General features: G+C 38.4%; 1 protein-coding gene across 1 annotated transcript in view; it reads left to right on the plus strand.

The window, feature by feature from the left end:
• LOC137498449 (A-type potassium channel modulatory protein KCNIP1-like) overlaps positions 1–24,900 on the plus strand; it is a 341,031-nt gene extending 316,131 nt beyond the window's left edge. Inside the window, exon 6 of the mRNA XM_068225956.1 lies at positions 20,681–24,900. Coding sequence (XP_068082057.1) covers positions 20,681–20,734 — 54 coding nt within the window. The 3' untranslated portion in view covers positions 20,735–24,900. The remainder of the gene's footprint in view (positions 1–20,680) is intronic.
• The last annotated feature ends 336 nt before the right edge of the window (positions 24,901–25,236 follow it).

A 25,236-nucleotide genomic window follows, 5' to 3' on the forward strand; every position in this document is an offset into this window, starting at 1 on the left:
AGGAATGTCTTAAAAGTAGGACTGTTAGGCAGTACCATATGGCTGATAACGCAGGCATGAGGAAGTTTCTAAAAAGTAACTATGATCGGTGGAAAACGGTAAATAAAAATGTAAACAGACTCTGGGATGGGTTTAAAGAAATTGTTGAGGAATGCCAAAACAGGTTCGTACCTTTAAGGGTGGTAAGGAATGGTAAAGACCCACCTTATTATAATAGAGAAATAAAGAGACTAAGAAGGAGGTGCAGACTGGAAAGAAATAGAGTTAGAAATGGCTGTGGAAGTAAGGAGAAATTGAAGGAACTTACTAGAAAATTGAATCTAGCAAAGAATGCAGCTAAGGATAACATGATGGCAAGCATAATTGGCAGTCATACAAATTTTAGTGAAAAATGGAAGGGTATGTATAGGTATTTTAAGGCAGAAACAGGTTCCAAGAAGGACATTCCAGGAATAATTAACGAACAAGGGGAGTGTGTATGTGAAGATCTTCAAAAGGCAGAAGTATTCAGTCAGCAGTATGTAAAGATTGTTGGTTTCAAGGATAATGTCGAGATAGAGGAGGAAACTAAGGCCAAAGAAGTAATAAAATTTACATATGATAACAATGACATTTACAATAAGATACAAAAGTTGAAAACTAGAAAAGCGGCTGGAATTGATCAGATTTCTGGGGATATACTAAAGACAATGGGTTGGGATATAGTACCATATCTGAAGTACTTATTTGATTATTGTTTGGTCGGAGGAGCTATACCAAATGAATGGAGAGTTGCTATAGTAGCCCCGGTGTATAAAGGAAAGGGTGATAGACATAAAGCTGAGAATTACAGGCCAGTAAGTTTGACATGCATTGTATGTAAGCTTTGGGAAGGCATTCTTTCTGATTATATTAGACATGTTTGTGAAATTAATAACTGGTTCGATAGAAGGCAATTCGGTTTTAGGAAAGATTATTCCACTGAAGCTCAACTTGTAGGATTCCAGCAAGATATAGCAGATATCTTGGATTCTGGAGGTCAAATGGACTGTATCGCGAATGACCTGTCTAAAGCATTTGATAGGGTGGATCATGGGAGACTACTGGCAAAAATGAGTGCAATTGGACTAGACAAAAGAGTGACTGAATGGGTTGCTATATTTCTAGAAAATAGATCTCAGAGAGTTAGAGTAGGTGAAGTTTTGTCTGACCCTGTAATAGTTGAGAGGGGAGTTCCTCAGCGCAGTATTATCGGACCTTTATGTTTCCTTATATATATAAACTAGCAAGATACCCGTGCTTCGCTACGGTATTATACTGAAATTTATAATTGAATGCTTATTGTTTTAGATATATAATCCGCCGAAATTCGCGATCTGACTCGTTTTCGGCGAGAATCCACCAAAATTCCCGATCTGACTCGTTTTCTATTAGATTTCGGCATGTTTCCTCCCATTTTTCAATCTTCCTTTCCAGCAATCGAGTCGTACTTCCCGGGCTAGGCTCAGGTATTCCTCCCGGTCAGTTGGGTCCCTAAATCTTTGCCATATTTTCCTATAATCATTTTTAATATGGATAAAATCTTTCAGGAGAACCGGCGTGGTGTCATATTGGGTGCCTTGGCGGCACTAAACCCGCGGCCGGACTGCATTCTTAGTCATTACCAGTCCAGGAGCCGTTTCCAGCGCAGTCCGCACAACTGACGACGGTCCGGAACATTATTATTATTATTATTATTATTATTATTATTATTATTATGTGTTTCTGTGACGGCTGATGACAGGGAAAACCGGAGTATCCGGAGAAAAACCTGTCCCGCCTCCGTTTTGTCCAGCACGAATGACACATGTAGTGACCGGGATTTGAACCACGGAACCCAGCTGTGAGAGGCCGGCGCGCTGCCGCCTGAGCAACGGAGGATCCTTATAAGTACATTAAGAACAGTAAAATCAATAGGTTTCACCTCCTTCTACACCCCACCACCGTTAAGTTTATTTACCGCCACCCACTCACCTCCCCCAAAAAAATTAAAAGAAGGCTTGTTTCTTTATGTTTAAAGGAGATTCCAAACACCATTGTTCACGTCTATTACCTTCAGTTTTGAGATATAAGTATCCCCATAAAAATAATTTATTTTCTCACTTCATTTCACACTACTCCCCCCCCACCCCCACTAAGTGAATATTCCCGCAAAAAATACGTGTTTCTTTAATAGTAAAGGATCTTCTAAATACCAGTTATCACGACTCTAACTTCTTCAGTTTTTTATTTATGTGTCCTCATGAAAGGAATTCAACTCCTTTACACTCCCGCCCTCCAAGATGGTTTCCTCCCAAAAACGCGTTTTTCTTTGTTTCTAAAAGAGATCCAAATACGAATTTTCACGTCTGTAACAGCTTTTGTTTGTATTAGATGTATGTATTCTCATACAATTAAGTCAATTAAATTTTTAATTATTTCACACACACACACACACACACACACACACACACACCCTCATTGGATTTTCCGAGAATACGTGTTTCTTTACTTTTAAAGCAGATTGCAAATATCAAATTTCACGTCTGTAATTCCTTCATTTCTGAGATATCAGTAGCGTAATTAAAAGAATTCAACACCATTTTCAGTCACATTTACCCCCCCCCCCGCCACCCAAGTGGCATTTCCGAAAACTAAAAATACACGTTTCTTTATGTTTAATAGAGATAAAAATACCATTTTTCTCTTCTGTAACATGCTAAGTTTTTTTAGATATAATGTAAAAATTCTCATTTTAAAATTTCTCCCTTTTTGAGTTCCCCTTAAGTGGAGTTTCCAAAAACAAATCACCTATGTTTCTTTACATTTACAGGAGATTCCAAACACCCACTTTTTACGTCTGTAACATTTTACGTTTCCAAGATATTCTGTAGATATAGTCTTTCAAAAAATTCACCCCAATTTGTCACTCCTGTTTAACCGCCATTAATTGGATTTTCCAAAAACTAAAAAAATACGTGTTTCTTTATTTATAAAGGAGATCCCATATACAAATTTTCAGTTCTGTAATATCTTTCGTTTCTGAGATATATGTATCCTCATTAAAGTCATTAAACCCATTTTTCACCCTCTTACACCCCACCTATTGCGATTTACAGCAAACAAAAAAATGCGTGTTCCTTTATTTTTAGAGGAGATTCTAACTACCAATTTTTACATCTGTAAATTTTTAAAGTTCTAAGATGTAGACACACTCATTTTAAAAAATTCACCCCCCCTTTTCATCCACCAATATTTGGAATTTTCAAAAACGAAAAAATAAGCGTTTATTTACTTTTAAAGTAGATCCCAAATACCAATTTTCAGGTCTGTAATATCTTCAGGTTCTGAAATATAAGTAGCTTCATTTAAGACATTCAACCCATTATTCACCCTTTTACACCCTTCCTATTGGGATTTTCCGAAAACAAAAGAATACGTGTTTCTTTATATTTGAAAGAGGTTCTAAATACCAATTTTTACATCTATAAACTTTAAAAGTTTTGAGATATAGATACACTCATTTTAAAAATCACCCCCCTTTTCACCCCCCCCCCATTAATTGGATTTTCCAAAAACAAAAAATACGTGTTTCTTTATTTTAAAGGAGATCCCAAACACCAATTTCCTGATCTGTAATATATTCAGGTTCTGAAATATAAGTAGACTCATGAAAGGCGTTGGACAACGTTTTCAGACTTTTCCACCCTTCCTATTAGGATTTTCCGAAAACAAAATATACATGTTTCTTTATTTTTAAAGGAGATTCTAAATACTAATTTTCACATCTATAACCTTTAAAAGTTTTGAGATATAGATACACTCATTTAAAAATATTACCCCCTTTTCACCCTCTCTTAATTGGATTTTCCAGAAACAAATAATACGTGTTTCTCTATTTTTAAAGGAGATCCCAAACACCAATTTCCAGGTCTGTAATATCTTCAGTTTCTGAGATATAAGTAGCCTCATTAAAGGCATTTAACCCTTTTTTCACCCCTTTTCACTCCTCCTATTGCGATTTTCCGAAAACGAAAAAATACGTGTGTCTTTATTTTTAATGAAGATTCTAAATGCCAATTTTTACATCTGCAAACTTTAAAAGTTTGGAGATATAGATTCACTCATTTTAAAAATTCACCCCCTTTTCACCCTCCCATTAATTGGATTTTCCAAAAACAAAAAAATACGTGTTTCTTTATTTTTAAAAGAGATCAAAAGTACCAATTTTCAGGTCTGTAATATCTTCAGTTTCTGAGATATAAGTACCGGTATCCTGATTAAAGGCATTCAACCCATTTTTCCCCATTTTCACCCTTTTCACCCCTCCTATTGGAATTTTCTGAAAACAAAAAAATACGTGTTTCCTTATTTTTAAAGAAGATTCTAAATACCAATTTTTACATCTGTAAACCTTTAAAGTTTTGAGATATAGATACACTCATTTTAAAATTTCACCCCCCTTTTCACCCCCTTAGAGAAGGAATATCCAAAAATCCTCTCTTAGCGAGCACCTACATCTTAATATGAATATATCCCCAAAATTTCATTTCTTTATGTCCAGTAGTTTTGGCTCGGCGATGATGAATCAGTCAGTCAGTCAGGACAAGTTATTTTATATATATACTAGCAAGATACCCGTGCTTCGCTACGGTATTATACTGAAATTTATAATTGAATGCTTATTGTTTTAGATATATAATCCTCCGAAATTCGCGATCTGACTCGTTTTCTGCGAGAATCCACCAAAATTCCCGATCTGACTCGTTTTCTATTATTTTACGGCACGTTTCCTCCCATTTTTCAATCTTCCTTTTCAGCAATCGATTCCGTAATTCCCGGGTTAGGCTCAGGTATTCCTCCCAGTCAGTTGGGTCAGTAAATCTGTGCCATCTTTTCCTATAATCGTTTTTAATATGGATAAAATCCTTCAGGAGATCCAGCGTTGTGTCATATTGGGTACCTCGGCGGCACTGAACCCGCGGCTAGGCTGCATTCTAAGTCATTACCCGTCCAGGAGCCGTTTCCAGCGCGGTCCGCACATTTGACGACGGTCCGGAACATTATTATTATTATTATTATTATTATTATTATTATTACTATTATGTGTTGCTGGAATGGCTGATGACAGGGAAAACCGGAGTATCCGGAGAAAAACCTGTCCCGCCTCCGTTTTGTCCAGCACGAATGTCACATGGAGTGACCGGGATTTGAACCACGGAACCCAGCTGTGAGAGGCCGGCGCGCTGCCGCCTGAGCAACGGAGGATCCTTATAAGTACATTAATAACAGTAAAATCAATTGGTCTCACCTCCTTCTACACCCCACCGCCGTTAAGTTTATTTACAGCCACCCCCCCCCCCCCCCGAAAAAGAATTAAAAGGATGCTTGTTTCTTTATGTTTAAGGGAGATTCCAAACACCAATGTTTACGTCTATTACCTTCAGTTTTGAGATATAAGTATCCACATAAAAATAATTTTCTTTTTTTCACTTCATTTCACAATAATCTCTCCTCCCCCTAAATGAATTTTCCCGCAAAGAAATACTTGTTTCTTTAATAGTAAAGGATCTTCTAAATACCAATTATCACGACTCTAACTTCTTCAGTTTTTGATTTATGTGTCCTCATGAAAGGAATTCAACTCCTTTACACTCCCGCCCTCCAAGATGGTTTCCCCACCAAAACGCCTTTTTCTTTGTTTTTAAAGGAGATCCAAATACGAATTTTCACGTCTGTAACAACTTTAGTATTAGATGTATGTATTCTCATACAATTAAGTCAACTAATGTTTCAATTCTTTCACCCCCCCCCCCCTTCATTGGATTTTCCGACAATACGTGTTTCTTTACTTTTAAAGCAGATTGCAAATATCAAATTTCACGTCTGTAACATCTTCATTTATGATATATCAGTAGCCTAATTAAAAGAATTCATCACCATTTTCAGTCACTTTTAGCCCCCGCCCCCCCCCCCGCCCTCCACCCAAGTGGTATTTCCGAAAACTAAAAATACACTTTTCTTTATGTTAATAGAGATTAAAAAATACCATTTTTCACTTCTGTAACATGTTAAATTTTTTAGATATCCGTAAAAATTCTCATTTTAAAATTTCACCCCTTTTGGGTTCCCCTTAAGTAGAGTTTCCAAAAACAAATAACCTATATTTCTTTACATTTACAGGAGATTTACACCCACTTTTTACGTCTGTAACATTTTACGATTCCAAGATATTCTGTAGAAATAGTATTTCAAAAAATTCACCCCAATTTGTCACTCCTGTTTAACCGCCATTAATTGGCTTTTCCAAAAACTAAAAAATACGTGTTTGTTTATTTTTAAAGGAGATCCCATATGCGAATTTTCAGTTCTGTAATATATTTCGTTTCTGAGATATGTGTATCCTCATTAAAGGCATTCAACCCATTTTTCACCCTTTTACACCCCTCCTATTAGGACTTACTGGAAACAAAAAAAATACGTGTTCCTTTATTTTTAGAGGAGATTCTAACCACCAATTTTTACATCTGTAAATTTTAAAGTTTTAAGATGTAGACACACTCATTTTAACAATTCACCCCCGTTTTCACCCCCCAATAGTTGGATTTTCCAAAAACGAAAAAATACGTGTTTCTTTACTTTTAAAGTAGATCCAAAATACCAATTTTCAGGTCTGTAATATCTTCAGGTTCTGAAATATAAGTATCCTCATGAAAGGCATTCAACCCATTATTCACCCTTTTACACCCTTCCTATTGGGATTTTCCGAAAACAAAAGAATACGTGTTTCTTTATTTTTAAAGGAGATTCTAAATACCAATTTTTACATCTATAAACTTGAAAAGTTTTGAGATATAGATACACTCATTTTAAAAAATCACCCCCTTTTCACCCCCCCCCCATTAATTGTATTTTCCACAAACAAAAAATACGTGTTTATTTATTTTTAAAGGAGATCCCAAACACCAATTTTCAGCTCTGTAATATCTTCAGGTTCTGAAATATAAGTAGACTCATGAAATGCATTCGACCCCTTTTTCAACCTTTTGCACCCTTCCTATTAGGAGTTTCCGAAAACAAAATATACGTGTTTCTTTATCTTTAATGGAGATTCTAAATACCTATTTTTACACCTATAACCGTTAAAAGTTTTGAGATATAGATACATTCATTTTAAAATATTACCCCTTTTTACCCCCCTTAATTGTGTTTTCCAGAAACAAAAAAATACGTGTTTCTTTATTTTTAAAGGAGATCCCAAACACCAATTTTCAGGTCTATAATATCTTCAGTTTCTGAGATATAAGTAGCCTCATTAAAGGCATTCAACCCCTTTTTCACCCCTTTTCACATCTCCTATTGCGATTTTCCGAAAACAAAAAATACGTGTTTCTTTATTTTTATTGAAGATTCTAAATACCAATTTTTACATCTGCAAACTTTAAAAGTTTGGAGATATAGATTCACTAATTTTAAAAATTCACCCCCTTTTCACCCTCCCATTAATTAGATTTTCCAAAAACAAAAAAATACGCGTTTCTTTATTTTTAAAAGAGATCAAAAGTACCAATTTTCAGGTCTGTAATATCTTCAGTTTCTGAGATATAAGTACCGGTATCCTGATTAAAGGCATTCAACACATTTTATCCCATTTTCACCCTTTTTCACCCCTCCTATTGGGATTTTCTGAAAACAAAAAAATACGTGTTTCCTTATTTTCAAAGAAGATTCTAAATACCAATTTTTTACATTTGTAAACTTTTAAAGTTTTGAGATATAGGTGCACTCATTTTAAAACTTCACCCCCCCTTTTCACCCCCTTAGCAACGGAATATCCAAAAATCCTCTCTTAGCGAGCACCTACATCTTAATATGAATGCATCCCCAAAATTTCATTTCATCATGTCCAGTAGTTTTGGCTCGGCGATGATGAATCAGTCAGTCAGGACAAGTTACTTTATATATATACTAGCAAGATACCCGTGCTTCGCTACGGTATTATATTGAAATTTATAATTGAATGCTTATTGTTTTAGATATATAATCCGCCGAAATTCACGATCTGACTTTTTTCTGTGAGAATCCGCCAAAATTCGCGATCTGACTCGTTTTCTAATAGATTACGGCAAGTTTCCTCCCATTTTTCAATCTTTCTTTCCAGCAATCGATTTCGTACTTCCCGGGCTACGTCCAGGTATTCCACCCGGTCAGTTGGGTCCCTAAATCTTTGCCATCTTTCCCTATAAGCATGTTTAATATGGATCAAATCCTTCAGGAGATCCGGCGTAGTGTTGTCTTGGGTGCCTTGGCGGTACTGAACCCGCGACCGGACTGCATTCTTAGTCATTACCCGTCCAAGACCCGTTTCCAGCGCGGTCCGCACATTTGACATTTTATTATTATTATTATTATTATTATTATTATTATTATTATTATTATTATTATTATTATTATTATTATAGATGTTCCGGACCCCACATCAAGATGCAAGACCGCTACTTGGTGGTAAATTACATCTGCTGCCATTGTCATTGTTGACAATATGACCAGCACCATTGTCGCGCGTAGGCAAGTGTGCGGGATTTCTGGCGTTACGAATGACATACTTCCGTGCATTATTTACGTTATTATAGAGGTGAACAATTTGACGGTCAATCTCATTCCAATCGTTTATTTCAAATGTGTTTACATTTTTATATCTAAGCCAGGAGAATCTACTGTAATCTAAGAACGTTCACCGAAGGAAAAGATGGCTGTTGAAAACGAACCCAGGAAAGATTAAAAATGAGCGGTTTATGATCAGAATAAGTACATCGAAAATCTACAGCCTATTCCAGTCATTCGATAGGGTCAGGAATGGAATGAATAAAGCCCCATCTTGCAGCGACAATAGGAATTGTACCGGCTGCCGAAGCACTCCTCTGGGGCAATGATCGGTGAATGACAAATGAAATGAAATATTGGGCAGTGTTGCTGGAATGAATGATGACAGGGAAAACCTGAGCATCCGGAGAAAAACCTGTCCCGCCTCCGTTTTGTCCAGCTCGAATGTCACATGGAGTGACCGGGATTTAAACCACTGAACCCAGCTCAGAGAGGCCGGCGTGCTGCCGCCTGAGCAACAGAGGCTCCTTATAAGTACATTATGAACAGTAAAATCAATTGGTCTCACCTCCTTTTACACCCTACCGCCGTTTTATTTACCCCTCCCCACCCAAAAAAATTAAAAGAAGGCGTGTTTCTTTGTGTTTAAAGGAGATTCCAAACACCAATGTTCACGTCTATTACCTTCAGTTTTGAGATCTAAGTATCCCCATAACAATAATTCACAATTTTTCACTTCCCTTCACACTCCCCCCCCCCCCCGGTGAATTTTCCAGCAAAAAATACTTGTTTCTTTAATAGTAAAGGATCTTCTAAATAGCAATTATCACGACTCTAACTTCTTCAGTTTTTGATTTATGTGTCCTCATGAAAGGAATTCGCCTCCTTTTCACTCCCGCCCCCCCAAGATGGTTTCCCCCCAAAACGTGCTTTCCTTTGTTTTTAAAGGAGATCATTATACCAATTTTCACGTCTGTAACAACTTGAGTTTTTATTATATGTATGTATTCTCATACAATTAAGTCAATTAATTTTTGAATTCTTTCACCCCCTCCCCTTCATTGGATTTTCCGAGAATACGTGTTTCTTTACTTTTAAAGCGGATTCCAAATATCAAATTTCACGCCTGTAACATCTTCATTTTTGAGATATCAGTAGCCTAATTAAAAGAATTCAACACCATTTTGAGTCATTTTCACCCCCCTTCCTCCACGCAAGTGGTATTTCCAAAAACTAAAAATACACGTTTCTTTATTTTTAATAGAGATAAAAAATACCATTTTTCACTTCTGTAACATGTTAAGTTTTTTGAGATATACTGTAGAAATTCTAATTTTAAAATTTCACCCCTTTTTAGTTCCCCTTAAGTGGAGTTTCCAAAAAAAAAATCACCTATGTTTCTTTACATCTACAGGAGATTCCAAATAGCCACTTTTTACGTCTGTAACATTTTACGTTTCTCAGATATTCTGTAGATATAGTCTTTCAAAAAATTCACCCCAATTTGTCTCTCATGTTTAACCGCCATTAATTGGATTTTCCAAAAGCAAAAAAATGCGTGTTTCTTTATTTTTAAAGGAGATCCCGAATACAAATGTTCAGTTCTGTAATATTTTCAGTTTCTGAGATATATGTATCCTCATTAAAGGCATTCAACCCATTATTCACCATTTTACACCCCTCCTATTGGGATTTACAGAAAAAAAAATACATGTTCCTTTATTTCTAAATACCAATTTTTGACATCTGTAAACTTTTAAAGTTTTAAGACGTAGACACACTCATTTTAAAAATTCACCCCCTTTTCACCCCCCATTATTTGGATTTTCCAAAAACGAAAAAATACCTCTTTCTTTTTTTTTTAAAGTAGATCCCAAATACCAATTTTCAGGTCTGTAATATCTTCAGATTCTGAAATATAAGTAGCCTCATTAAAGGCATTCAACCTCTTTTTCACCCTTTTCCACCCTTTCTATTGGCATTTTCCAAAAACAAAAAATACGTGTTTCTTTATTCTTAAAGGAGATTCTAAATACCAATTCTTACATCTATAAACTTTAAAAGTTTTGAGATATAGATACACTCATTTTAAAATTTCGCTCCCTTTTCAGCCCCGCCCCCCATTAATGGGATTTTCCAAAAACAAAAAATACGCGTTTCTTTATTTTTAAAGGAGATCCCAAACACCAATTTTCAGGTCTGTAATATCTTCAGGTTCTGAAATATAAGTAGACTCATGAAAGGCTTTCGACCCCCTTTTCAACCTTTTCCACCCTTCCTATTAGGATTTTCCGAAAACAAAATATACGTGTTTCTTTAAAGGAAATTCTAAATACCAATTTTCACATCTATAACCTTTAACAGTTTTGAGATATAGATACACACATTTTAAAATATTACCCCCTTTTCACCCCCCTTAATTGGATTTTCCAGAAACAAAAAAATAGGTGTTTCTTTATTTTCAAAGGAGATCCCAAACACCAATTTTCAGGTCTGTAATATCTCCAGTTTCTGAGATATAAGTAGCCTCATTAAAGGCATTCAACCCCCTTTTCACCCCTTTTCACTCCCCCTATTGCGATTTTCCGAAAACAAAAAAATACGTATTTCTTTATTTTTAATGAAGATTCTAAATACCAATTTTTACATCTGCACACTTTAAAAGTTTGGAGATATAGATTCACTCATTTTAAAAATTCACCCCCTTTTCACCCTCCGAGTAATTGGATTTTCCAAAAACAAAAATATACGTGTTTCTTTATTTTTTAAAGAGATCAAATGTACCAATTTTCAGGTCTGTAATATCTTCCGTTTCTGAGATATAAGTACCGGTATCCTGATTAAAGGCATTCAACCCATTTTTCCCCATTTTCACCCTTTTTCACCCCTCCTGTTGGGATTTTCTGAAAACAAAAAAATACGTGTTTCGTTATTTTTAAAGAAGATTCTAAATACAAATTTTTACATCTGTACACTTTTAAAGTTTTGAGATATAGGTATACTCATTTTAAAATTTCACCCCCCTTTTCACCCCCTTAACGACGGAATATCCAAAAATCCTCTCTTAGCGAGCACCTACATCTTAATATCAATGTATCCACAAAATTTCATTTCTTTATGTCCAGTAGTTTTGGCTCGGCGATGATGAATCAGTCAGTCAGTCAGTCAGTCAGTCAGGACAAGGTATTTTATATATATAGATAGATAGATGATATGAGTAAAGGAGTGGAATCTGAGGTAAGGCTTTTTGCGGATGATGTTATTCTCTATAGAGTGATAAATAAGTTACAAGATTGTGAGCAACTGCAACATGACCTCGAAAATGTTGTGAGATGGACAGCAGGCAATGGTATGTTGATAAACGGGGTTAAAAGTCAGGTTGTGAGTTTCACAAATAGGAAAAGTCCTCTCAGTTTTAATTACTGCGTTGATGGGGTAAAAGTTCCTTTTGGGGATCATTGTAAGTATCTAGGTGTTAATATAAGGAAAGATCTTCATTGGGGTAATCACATAAATGGGATTGTAAATAAAGGGTACCGATCTCTGCACATGGTTATGAGGGTGTTTAGGGGTTGTAGTAAGGATGTAAAGGAGAGGGCATATAAGTCTCTGGTAAGACCCCAACTAGAGTATGGTTCCAGTGTATGGGACCCTCACCAGGATTACCTGATTCAAGAACTGGAAAAAATCCAAAGAAAAGCAGCTCGATTTGTTCTGAGTGATTTCCGACAAAAGAGTAGCGTTACAAAAATGTTGCAATGTTTGGGTTGGGAAGAATTGAGAGAAAGAAGAAGAGCTGCTCGACTAAGTGGTATGTTCCGAGCTGTCAGCGGAGAGATGGCGTGGAATGACATTAGTAGACGAATAAGTTTGAATGGCGTTTATAAAAGTAGGAAAGATCACAATATGAAGATAAAGTTGGAATTCAAGAGGACAAACTGGGGCAAATATTCATTTATAGGAAGGGGAGTTAGGGATTGGAATAACTTACCAAGGGAGATGTTCAATATATTTCCAATTTCTTTGAAATCATTTCGGAAAAGGCTAGGAAAGCAACAGATAAGGAATCTGCCACCTGGGCGACTGCCCTAAATGCAGATCAGTATTGATTGATTGATAATAATAATAATAATAATAATAATAATAATAATAATAATAATAATAATAATAATAATAATAATAATAATAATAATAATAATAATAATAATAATAATGTTAGTGCCGGGCTGAGTGACTCAGACGGTTGAGGCGCTGGCCTTCTGACCCCAACTTGGCAGATTCAATTCTGGCTCAGTCCGGTGGTATTTGAAGGTGCTCAAATACGTCAGCCTCGTGTCGGTAGATTTATTGGCACGTAAAATAACTCCTGCGGGACTAAATTCCGGCACCTCGGCGTCTCCGAAAACCTTAAAAAAGTACTTAGTGGGGCGTAAAGCAAATATCATTATTATTATTATTATTATTATTATTATTATTATTATTATTATTATTATTATTATTATTATTATTATTATTATTATTATTATTTAATAGTGTTAGTTTGCTTTACGTCACACTAATTACTTTTACGGTTTACGAAGAAGCCGGGTTTTCGGAATTTTGTCCCACAGGAGCTCCTTTACATGCCAGTGAATCTACTGAAACGAAACTGACGTAATTCAGCACCTTCAAACACCACCGGACTGAATCAGGTTCGAACCTGCCAAGTTGGTCTCAGAAGGCCAGCGCCTCAATCGTCTGAGCCACTCAGCCTGCAAGAGAGAAATACAACTCAATTCTCTTCACAGTTTGACATGTGGCTAGTAAGTTCAGTTCTGAAGTAGGTACTGTAAATGTAAATTATTAGGAAGAATAAATTCAATACATCAACTATTTGTTATTCGTTTTATTGTTAAAGTACTTATGGTATGAATTCGAGCTACATCGGTGAATCACAAGCAGAATGTCCGACTCACGATCATGAGCTCTCTTGTTCGATCCTGATCTAGATAATAGAATTTTGAAACTCAGAAATAAATCTTGGAACGCTTTGTCTTAGTTATTAGTATGATACCCATCCCTTATGACGCATTCAGGGCTCACCTCTCGAAATAACTCTGTCTGAGGAACTGATCAATTGAGTTTCACTTCGATTCTAGATAAAAGCAGTCGAGGGTAGACGCGGCTATAAGCCGTATGGCCTCTGCTTAACTCCACTCATTAGAGCAGGGCCTCTCAGGGTGCATGCGCGTGCGCGAGGTGCATGCACTGTGCACGGTGCAAAAGACGACTTGGCTTGGTTGACCAGAGTGCAACCCCCCACTCCTCGATTTGAAGCAATAGCGCTAACTCTCTCTTTCCTTACGCCTCTCTCGCTCGCTCCGCCTGTCTCCCTCTCCCCCACTTGCGCCGTAGCGCTCTAAATCCGGGCTGAGTAGAACCGAGTAGAGCCGAGTATAGCCGAGTAGCCCAGAGACGAAGCGTTCATCCGAGCCATACCGAGCGGCACCGAGCGGCACCGATGCACAGTGCACGGAGCCCTTGCGCTTCGCTATGCACGCGTGAGATTTTGGGCGTTTGAGAGGCCCTGCATTAGAGTATGCCTTCTGATTTCTTGCGTACAGGCCTAACTTCTACTTTGGTTTCTTTACTTTTTAATTTTGCCTTTCTGTCAGCGAGCATTAACTGTACAGCTACGCCCATAATCGCGAACATAGAAGGTTCACCTTGATGAACAACGTCATTCGCCATCACTAAATTAAGGTCATCACTGTTCGTTGTTTATGCATCCAGCCTTTTGTTCATGCATTCAAATACCACCAACCACCTCACCCCGACCCTCCAGTCGACTGATTTATGTCTGAGAAATAAACGAAGACGTGGCTGCAATACTACCGTACTGTAACACACGCCAGTTCAGGAATTGGTTCGAGTGAAAATTATGACGCAGGTCAAAAGAGACGCCTTTGACTGTTTTTTAATAAATAGCCGGAAGTTGGTTCAACATAAAATTATTGTGTGAGCAAATTAAGGTTCACAAACTAGTGTATCAAAATACGGATTCCTTCTTTATCACAATAAAATATCTTGTACGAAAGGGCCTCTCAGAATGCATGCACCGGTGCATTGCACAGCGCAAGGTGTAAAAGACGACTTCGCTAGGTTGACGACCCCCATTCCTCGATCTTGAGCAATAGCGCTGTCTCTCCCTTTCCCTACACCTGTCTCGCTTGCACCGCCTATCTCCCTTTTCCTCATTTGCTCCGCAGCGTTTCACCATCCAAGCCGAGTTGAGGCGACCGTATCCGAGTCGCCCCGAGACAAAACGCTGGTCCGAACCGAGCCGAGTCGGACCGATGCGCAGTGCACAGAACCTGTGCGCCTCGGTTTGCACGTGTGAGATTTTGGACGTATGAGAGGCCCTGTTATATACATTTGCTGTATATCAAATTGAGGAAAGTTTGTTGTAACTAGCGGCAGCCCACTAATTTTGAACGACAGAGTCGTCTGGCATCCGGTATTTGTCACGTCCTGACTGAGAGAATACCCCGTGAAAATTTAGGGACAACAGCGCTGGATAACAGCACTATCACAACGTCAAAATTGGTACACAGGGCGGCCAAAGTGCACCACATAATATCTGCAACCCAGTTCCTGAGGCAACACGGTCATAATTATTATTAAAAATAGCTCTGGGGTCACTAGAGCCACCTAATCTCATTTGATTTTTGGTTAAGGGTTTGAGGCCGGATGCCATTCCTGACACCATGTGATGTTTGAGATGAAAACCTCAACCCACAACGGACCACAATTCGAAACTCAGCCATCCGGGTGAGAAGCCGGCAGTTAAACCACTGAGCTACAGTAATTACGGCACCATTATTATTATTATTATTATTATTATTATTATTATTATTATTATTATTATTATTATTATTATTATTATTATTGTGGACTGTGTTTTGTTGAAACTGTTTTACACATATGCATTTCATCATAGCAGTCTGTAAATGAAAATACGAGCGCTGTAAGTAAAGTTGTGACGACGTAATTCAGACACTCGCAGGAGATCGGGCATGAGCAAATCGGATATGGGAGCAATCAGGTGGCGCTGATGTCGATGTGTAGTGGCATTTAATGGGCATCCAGTTGGAAGTGTTGTTGCTGTGTGGGGTTGGTGAAGAGCGTTGATATCACCGCTCTAAAGCACGTTTGCGAAAGGTGATCAGGGTTCGCGGATAAAAATCGAGGTTGCCCGTGGCAAAATGCATCAGACTTTTGTCGAGGATTACGTGAAGCCTGTGGCGAGAATGCATTGCCATATAGGACGACTGAACGATGGATCAAGGCGTTTCGTGCGGGTCTGAATGAGACTGCGAATTTGCACCGCACACGTCGGCCGTCCATTCCTCAAGATCAGATTGACATTGTGAGTGGTCTCGTTTCCGAAGAACATCGATGGACTGTCCGGGAATTATCCGTAGTAGAGGTTGGTCTCAGTCATCAAACGGTGTGGCACATACTGACGAAATGTCTTAACATGAGGAAAACTGCGGCCCGTGGGGTTCCACATCAACTCACCGACGCCGACGTACAGAAGTGGCACCGGTATGCACTGTCTGGCATCCACCAGGACACATACCGCAAAGAAGGAGACGCATTTCTGCCGCGTATTGTCGCCATTGATGAGACGTGGGTACGAGCCTACGAGCCTGAATTAAAGCGTCAGTCGAATGAATGGCATCACCCAGGTTCGCCGCATCCACCGAAATTTCAACAAGAACCCAGGCGGTTAAGGCTTATGCAGATTGAGGCATACGACTACGAGGATATTGTTCTTACGCATGCTGTGCCTGAGGGACAGACCGTCACTAGTGACTACTATTGCCGATTTCTGGAGAGGCATCTGCGTCCGGCTATGCGGACGTTTATTGCAGGACAATCGCCCTATCGTGCTGCATGACAACGCACATTTCCATGTCGCAAGCATTGTCAAGCTATTATAGCGACGGTGGCATTGGGAGGTCTTGGAACAACCTCCGTACTCACCAGACATGAGTCCTTGTGACATCGACCTGTTTCTGAAGTTGAAGGAACCCCTCCGAGGCCACCCATCCCCTGACGTGACATCTGTAGGGCACTCCGCGCAGTAGGGCACTCCGCCGCTGTCATCAACAGAGAACGCCTTGCATACGGTCCCCGACGGCTTCGTGACATTTGCCGATGACTACATTGAAGGAATGCAATGCATTTATTGAATATTGCGTTCTAATAATATTGTCACTACTTTATTTACAACACTTGTATATGCATGAGTTTCAAGCCCATTGGGGAAGTAGTTTGAGAGATACGTGCAGCTAATGTATTAATTACGCATAGTCAGTTGCCATTAATCTTATGTCTTTATTTCGAAATAAGTGCAAGTACAGTATTATTAGGTCGGTAGATGCAGAGTGGGTATTGGCACTCAAGTGGCCACGGCTGTTCCGTGGTCCAACAGCTTTGCCCTCTGACCGGCCAACCGAGCTCTACCGTGGCTCTACGCCTCTGCATTAGGGAGACGGGACAGGGCTGGACCTCACGGCTGGCCCCAACCGGTGATTGTCCTGAGAATGGTTTTCCGTGGTTTTCCATTCTACTGCACTAAGGTGAATCCAGGGAGAGTTTCAAGTATAGGCCACGGCCATCAACCCCCTCGTATTCTCCGTGCATCTCCTTCACCGTAGCAAATCTCCCGGCCTGAGAGACAGCAATACCGTCTAAGAGGCCCGCCTCTCCCTTCATGGGAGGAATGAAAACGTTTCAGTAGTAGTAGTACAAATATTAAAATGTAGTTGTCATCACAGCTGCTGACATTTTGCTACTTCCAGTTTTGAATCCTTGAATAATGTGTGTGTGTGTGTGTGTGTGTGTGTGTGTGTGTGTGTGTGTGTGTGTGTTTTTTTAGTCATTGTCCCATTTCTCTGCGGAAGTGGGTATGAAGTGAGATGAAACTTCTTAGCGAGTTTTTATGGCCGGATGCCCTTCCTGACGTCGACCTCATCAGAGGAGACGAAATGAATGACGTGACGTATGATAGCAGGAAGGGAGAGGGTGAAGCCCGGCGCCCGCACATAGCCTACTCCTGTTGAGTAGCATCAAGGGATCTGCTCAAGGCTTAACGTCCTCATCCGACGGACAAATCACCATCAATAGTGTATACCCTCACCCCATATGAACACTGCGGAGAGGTTTGGAATTGAATCCAAGCTTTTGGTACTCAATCTAGTGATTAGAAAGTATATACCACCTTCTCTCCTATCCTGCCGGTCAATATTCTAATTGTGATAACTTTTTTCGGCCAACGGGACTCGAACCGGCTAACCACAGTGCCAAACCATGCAGACTAAACGCCTTAATGATCATGACCATCAAGTAGGCTTTAATTTTGAAAACTATCGATCATATTTAGCTGAATTATAGTTCCATTATCTGTTAACTGTAGAAATTCAGCAATTTTAACGTACCGGTATGAGTTCCCTTATTACAGAGCATAATTAATACCTCCTAGGTCTCCCTCTACTTATCTTATCTTTATAGCCGAGTAAATAAAGGTTTATATAAAACAGGGTATATTTGTTGTCGGTTCACGTGCGTTCTATCATTCCCCAGCCATGTCAAAGCATATGGCCGGGTCATTCCTTGAATGGTACGCTCAATAACATGGTCGCGTGGTCAGTGGCCAGGTCAACAGAATGAGTAATATTTTCATATTCTGTAACTCCTCAGTAAATCATCAAATACTGTATAGTAAATTATAGGGAGGATAATCAATAAGTTTCAAATGTTAAAAACAACATTTGGTTGAAAGTCGGCTGATTAGAACTGTAGATAAACAGATTTTTATTATCTTATTATTCATGTCCATACATATGAATTTGAAATTAACATCACAAATCACATAGCGGTAACATTGGTCCTAACAGACTTCTCCTTCAACTACGACGAAAACTGTCAAAATTTTAAACTTACTTGAACTGGTTTGTAGACTGACAAGACATTTCTGGAGGATCCACAGGAGATTATTATTATTATTATTATTATTATTATTATTATTATTATTATTATTATTATTATTATTATTATTATTGCTACTTAAACCTTCTAACACGACTCTCACATGAATGCCCATGAATGTAGCCCATTTTCGGGTCTTGGCTTACTGAAACAACTGCTGTCCAGTCAGATGACCTGCAGATATCGGAGGACCACCCCGTCCCAGTCCTTGATCTGGAATTAAAATTCCATGACTCTCCTGGAATAGAACCTCGGACCTTCTCGTTGAGAGGCAGAGAAGCTACCCATACACCACGGAGCTGGCTGTGTCTTACATTTAAGCACTCTTGAACGCCAACTGACTAGACCGGGATTCGACCCAGTATATTCTAATATAGATTAGTGCAGTGGCTTAGCTGCTGTTTTTCCACCCGGACGGCCAAGGTTGTGGATTGGAATTTTCATCTGAAAAACATCACGTGGCATCAGGAATGGCATATGATTTTAAACCACTGGCCAAAACCATTATTTTTATTTGCTGTATGTCGCACTAACACAGATAGTTCTTATGGCGACGATGGGATGGGATAGGACTACGAATTGGAAGGAAGCTGCATGGCGTTAATTAAGGTACAGCCTGGTGTGAAAATGGGAAACCACGGAAAACCATCTTCATAGCTGCCGGCAGTGGGCTTCGAACTCACTATCTCCCGAATACCGGATATTGGCCGCACTTAAGCAATTGCAGCTATCGAGCTCGGTGTATTCATTTTCAAGCCAATGTGTCACGTGTTTAATGGCAATGTTTGAGTACATATATACTTCGTTAACAATAAATAACATAAAATTAATGTATACCCTGAAAAAAACACAAAATAGCCACATAAAATACAAAATGTTGTTTACATTTTCATTTTCAGAGTGTTCTTGTATAGGATGATCTACCGTTTCTCTCCATGGTTTAAGACAATCAAGATATCATCACTGCCTTCAGAATGAGCATGTTATTTCCAGGTGCCCACTCATGAAAGAACGATGCGGGGTATCAGGAAGATCATTCAGTATATATCACATCAACACGTCAATTTTCATAACAAAATATTGCATTGATTGTCTTTCTAAGATAAAATAAATGTGTCTCTAATCCGATAGAACAAAGGCGTATAACGGCATTCAGCGTTAAAACAACATTATTCCGGTAATGATGTAGTTTCGAAAGGAACTCTATATTTTAATATTTTAGAGCATGTTGAGTAATGATCGGACTCATGTTACCGTTAACTTATTTCAGCGAAAATATGAACTCACGGATTCAATTTAGTTTATTAGGGCACGGATATTCAATTGCATCACAATAATTGGACATATTCTTCCCCGTGTGGTTGAACACTGCACGAAATATATCATTTCACAGATTTCACACAATCAATCAATTAATCACTACTGATCTGCATTTAGGGCAGTCGCCCAGGTGGCAGATTCCCTATCTGTTGTTCTTCTAGCCTTGTCTTAAATTATTTCAAAGAAATTGGAAATTTAATGAACATCTCCCATGGTAAGTTATTCCAATACCTAACTCCCCTTCCTATAGACGAATGTTTTTCCCAATTTGTTCTCTTTAATTCCAACTTTTTCTTCATATTGTGATCTTTACTATTTTTAAAACCGGGCGAGTTGGTCGTACGGTTAGTGGTGCGCAGCTGGGAGATTGCATCCGGGAGATAGTGGGTTCGAACCCCATTCTTGGCAGCCCTGAAGATGGTTCTCCGTGGTTTCCCATTTTCACACCAAGCAAATGCTGTAGCTGTACCTTAATTAAGGCCACGGCCACTTTCTTCCCACTCCTAGCTCTTTCCTGTCCCATCGTCGCCATAAGACCCACCTGTGTCGGTGCGACGTAAAACAACTTTTTTTTTAAAAAAGCTACTTTTAAAGACCCCACTCAAACTTATTCGTCTATTTCTACACTCGTCTACACTTCTTCTCGCCCTTCACAAATTCTCTGAAACTATGCAGCAAGAGAGCTTTTAATCAGACAATAAGTGTGTTTTGTTTCTGTTTCCAGGACGAGGTGATCACCAAATCGCTACAGGTGTTAGACTCCGGCACTGGGCTATGATCCAAGGCCTCCCCCCAGCACACACAACAGGTGAGGCTGTTCCGCTCCATCAACGGCACGTCGCTCCTTCGAAACCAGCAGTACGAGGAGGCTCTGGCGGCGTTCGAGGCAGCCCTGCGTTCTGAATGGGCCTCATTGTGCGTGCTGGGCGCGGGATAGAGTCGCTGCTATCCCGTCTGATCCTGGACAAGCTGGGGTTGCAGCTGATCTTCTCATGAGCGCCACCTCGCTTTTGCTTCATACATACAGCAATCAACCAGCGTGGGATTTAATTTCATCTAGTGACAACTCTCTACTAGAAACGTCAACAGAGTGTTATCACTACCGACACCGCATCGCGTTATCTTTCCACCATTGTCAAATTCACTTCCTATAAATATCTACTCCATTAGTTTCATCTAGGCTGCGTAAGGAATCACACTACTGTCCATCAGTCATGCACGTAAGCGTTTTTTCGTAGCAACCATCTTACCCTAAACTAAGAGAAATGAGGGTTAAGAACTGACACATACAAGTCGTTTTGCACACTCTTCCTTTACTCCTTCACTCGATTATAAATGCCATATTACTTCTTGCCATCTGTTAAGATGAATATGTTTCGTCCAGCGCGTTAAAAATCGTCTTGTCCTAAATAAATTGTCCACAAACCTTAGGCAGAAATCTATGATGTATTTTCACCAGAAAATGTTTAATCACTTGCTTTAGATAAAAGCTGTAGATCAATGATTGCTAACATCAAGTAAGCCTTCATTCACAGACAAAGCTTCGATAAATTTACCCTGGGCAATCAAACTTAGATGGCAACGGTAAATCAGTCTTCAATCTCGAGACTACATCTATCATGAACAAAATGTAATAAAGGACATTATAGCACCATTTCACCTCGTTTATTTGAAGTCACCCTATTTCCATGCGTCCGCACCACACGCCTATAATTGGGCCTACAAAAGAAAGTTTCTTCCTGTCTTGAATGTCGATACAATTGACTCAGAATGAAACATCCTTTCACTAGTATATGAGTGGATATTTTTCTTCGTGGCTATTAGAGTTATTTCCTTGAGAACAGCGAAAGAATTTTTAAAACTCTAAAAAATGTTTATTTGAAAACCTGTGCTTTTAGGATGAATTGGATCGACGTGTACTTTAAAGAATAGTGTATGTATTATTCACATTTAACGGGGTGTTGTGTGAGTTCCTTGTTATAACAAAAATAACCTCAGAGTTAAGAGTACAAAATTTTGGAACAAACCATTCAGTGTTTGCAGTGTTGTGTGCAAGTGTTTCAAAAGGTTGTTAAGATGCAAACAGCTCAGAGAAGGAGGAAACTCTAAAACAAAATAGAGTTCATCTGTTACTTTTTTTATTCATTAAGCTGAAAACGTTGTTTACTGGTGAAATGAGCATCCCCAGTAAGATAATATAATTTTGTATTTTCTCCAATTCTAAAAGGTACTGTTTGCAATAATGTGCTTAACTATTACCGGCAACTTCAAAAGTACTTATAATTCGTACCTCAAGTTGTCTCCAAAGGAGGTTTGTGGCAGTATGTCTCATTTAGAATGATACGCACTCTAAAAATACGGAACAGTTACCAATTACATGCGTCAAGGTTACGACCAATAGCTGTTTTCTCAAACATGACTATTGCACTATCGATAAAAACACCATAAACAGGTATAAATCGGAAAGTGGATATAAGATGGGAATCGTATCATACATAAGTTAATGGGCTCATTTTACATCACACAAAAGATAAACTTAATGCTTTCATAATACGTATGTCTCATATTAAACGAGAATTTAATACTACAGAACGGAGGTTATCTTATTAGAAACATTGCTAGATAAATGACAAACAGAACATTAAGTTATCATAATTAAATCCCGAAAATGTATTTACTAAATAGGACAATATAACAACCGGATAATTTTCCTGTTTCCTGATATATTTATTCATTGTTATATCTTGCGAAGGAGTTATATACAGTAGGCTACTTCAAAACGCGTTCTTTTAAGTTCTTCTTGAGAAGGGTTGAAATGCCTGAAAAAATGTAGCACAGTCATTAATTAATTTACTGTACATTTTACTAATATTAAGAGGATATTTATATGAAAATTCCCTAGAGTCTGCTCAAAATCGTGAAATTGCCAGAAGATAGAGATAATAATTTCCCGTCGTTTAAGCACAACGTACATACCAAGACAGAACGTGAAGATATGTTTCTCGTTTACCAGTTCACTTTAGTATTTTACTGAAATGTTATGTAATATGAAATAAAAGTTACGAATTCATTCTACAGATTTCCTCCTATGCATATCGGCAATAATTTCTAATACTGCGGAGTTTACCTATGGAGACAAATATGATACATATCTTGACTTTTTAGGTACTTACGCAATAAAGGAAGAAATTCATGGAAATGATACGCATAGAATACAAATATTTTGAGATGATTAAATAATACTGTGAGTGAATGTTATAATATTCTAAACAAGTTCCCTCTCATGACAGTGACAAGGCACTGTACATAGCGAAATATGTCAGAAATAATTCATGTGATTACACACCATACTTAAGCAAGTTTGTCTTACCACAAGTCGCACAGCGGTAAAAGTATTTTCACGTCTTCTTAATAAAGGAGTCATTTTCAAAATGATTGTGTCAAAAATTTTCTTATTCTATTCTTATATAACAGTTAACGAATCTTCTTCAACCATCGAATTTTGAATACAGTGTCTGGCAAAGGAGAGATTTACATTCTAGAATTCTTCCCTGAACACATATTCAGCATTCTGATCATTATAACATCCTCTGGACGAAGTGTAGAGTTTTACGACACATGAACTCGTAGTCTTATGGTTAAACATGTTCAGTTATGATGGTTACCAAGTACATTTTAGACTTAATTATCCATCGTTGCTCAAATTTTAAACTTTTGGTTACATTCAATGGAATTTGATTTACGTTGCACGTTATATGAAGCTTTGCATACTCAGAGTTAATTTTGAATACGTCCAGGTTAATATTCACTTACCCCGTGATCGTAGCAAAAGCTGGATTTTTATTCATGCGCAAGTTTGAATCATTCTTTGTTATAACATAACATCAGTCTGATTTAATGCCCGACTCGTTGGCTGAATGGTCAGCGTACTGGCCTTCGGCTCGGAGGGTCCCGGGTTCGATTCCCGACCGGGTCGGGGATTTTAACCTTCATTGGATAATTCCAGTGGCTCGGGGCTGGGTGTTTGTGCTTTCCATAACACCTCTGCAACTCACACACCACACATAACACCACAATAACACGCAGTTACCTACACATGGCCGATGCCGCCCACCCTCATCGGAGGGTCTGCATTACAAGGGCTGTACTCGGCTAGAAATAGCCACACGAAATTACAAACTAGTCTTATTTGATATCCTAATACACTATAATTAGGCTTATGACCAAAGCACGGACTCCAGTACCACATTTTAGGAATACCCATCGAAACTACTTTTTCACACGAGAAATAGGCTGAAAGGAAGATTACAGAAAATCATTCTAAATCTGAAATTTGCTTCCCTGAATATCCATTTAAATAAAACATTCGGTAAATAGAAGTTCTGTTTTACTTTACTTTCAAACTTCAGCACTGCCACAGAGAAATTCATATAATAAGTTAAGTGTATATTAATGTACTTGTATAACAGCTGCTAATTCGTACGTTAGATCCACAAAAAGGAACTTCTACTGATGAGTTCCTGAATTGCATTGCTTTTGTGATGATCTCTACAATGTCAGGCCTTGTTTCTGTTATAATCAGGGGATAGCCGGACAGGTATAGCACCACTGCATGCAGTACCATTCATTAACAGTATGAAGATTCTATTATAAACCAACAGAGCAGTGCAATCTTCAGTGTTAAGGTAAACTATTATCAATTAAAATGTTTCAATACATTCCGGATTCCTTAAGAAATAAGCAACTTTTCGGAAGCTATTTCAATACATTGCTAGGTTTTAACTGTTAAATCCGGTATGTAAACCAAAGTCCTAAAATTATCAATTACTCGTATGTTAACATGAATTAGAAGTCCTTGTGAATATAGGATTAGTAATTTAATCATTTATTTCGTTTCTTTCTCGGAAGTGCTTTAATTTGTATATATATATATGTGTGTGTGTGTGTGTGCGCGCGCGCGTGTGCGTGTGTGTGTGTGTGTGTGTGTGTGCGTGTGTGTGATGACGCCGTAGTAGGAATAGATCTGGATGAGACGACCTTGACATGTGAATAAATTTATTACCTAGATAATAGTTTGAGCTTTTCAGTTTGAAGTTTGATGAGACGACCTTGACATGTGAATCAATTCATTACCTAGATAATGTTTTGTGCTTTTCAGTTCGAAGTAGGCGAAATGTAGAATTCGAATCGTAAATATAGGTGGAAAAGGGAGTGAAATGCAATTCTCGATTCGAATCCATTATTTCGTTTTAGACATCACGATCGCCTCATTCCCTTTTA

Source organism: Anabrus simplex, chromosome 2 (genome assembly GCF_040414725.1).
Source record: "Anabrus simplex isolate iqAnaSimp1 chromosome 2, ASM4041472v1, whole genome shotgun sequence".
Lineage (NCBI taxonomy): Eukaryota > Metazoa > Arthropoda > Insecta > Orthoptera > Tettigoniidae > Anabrus > Anabrus simplex.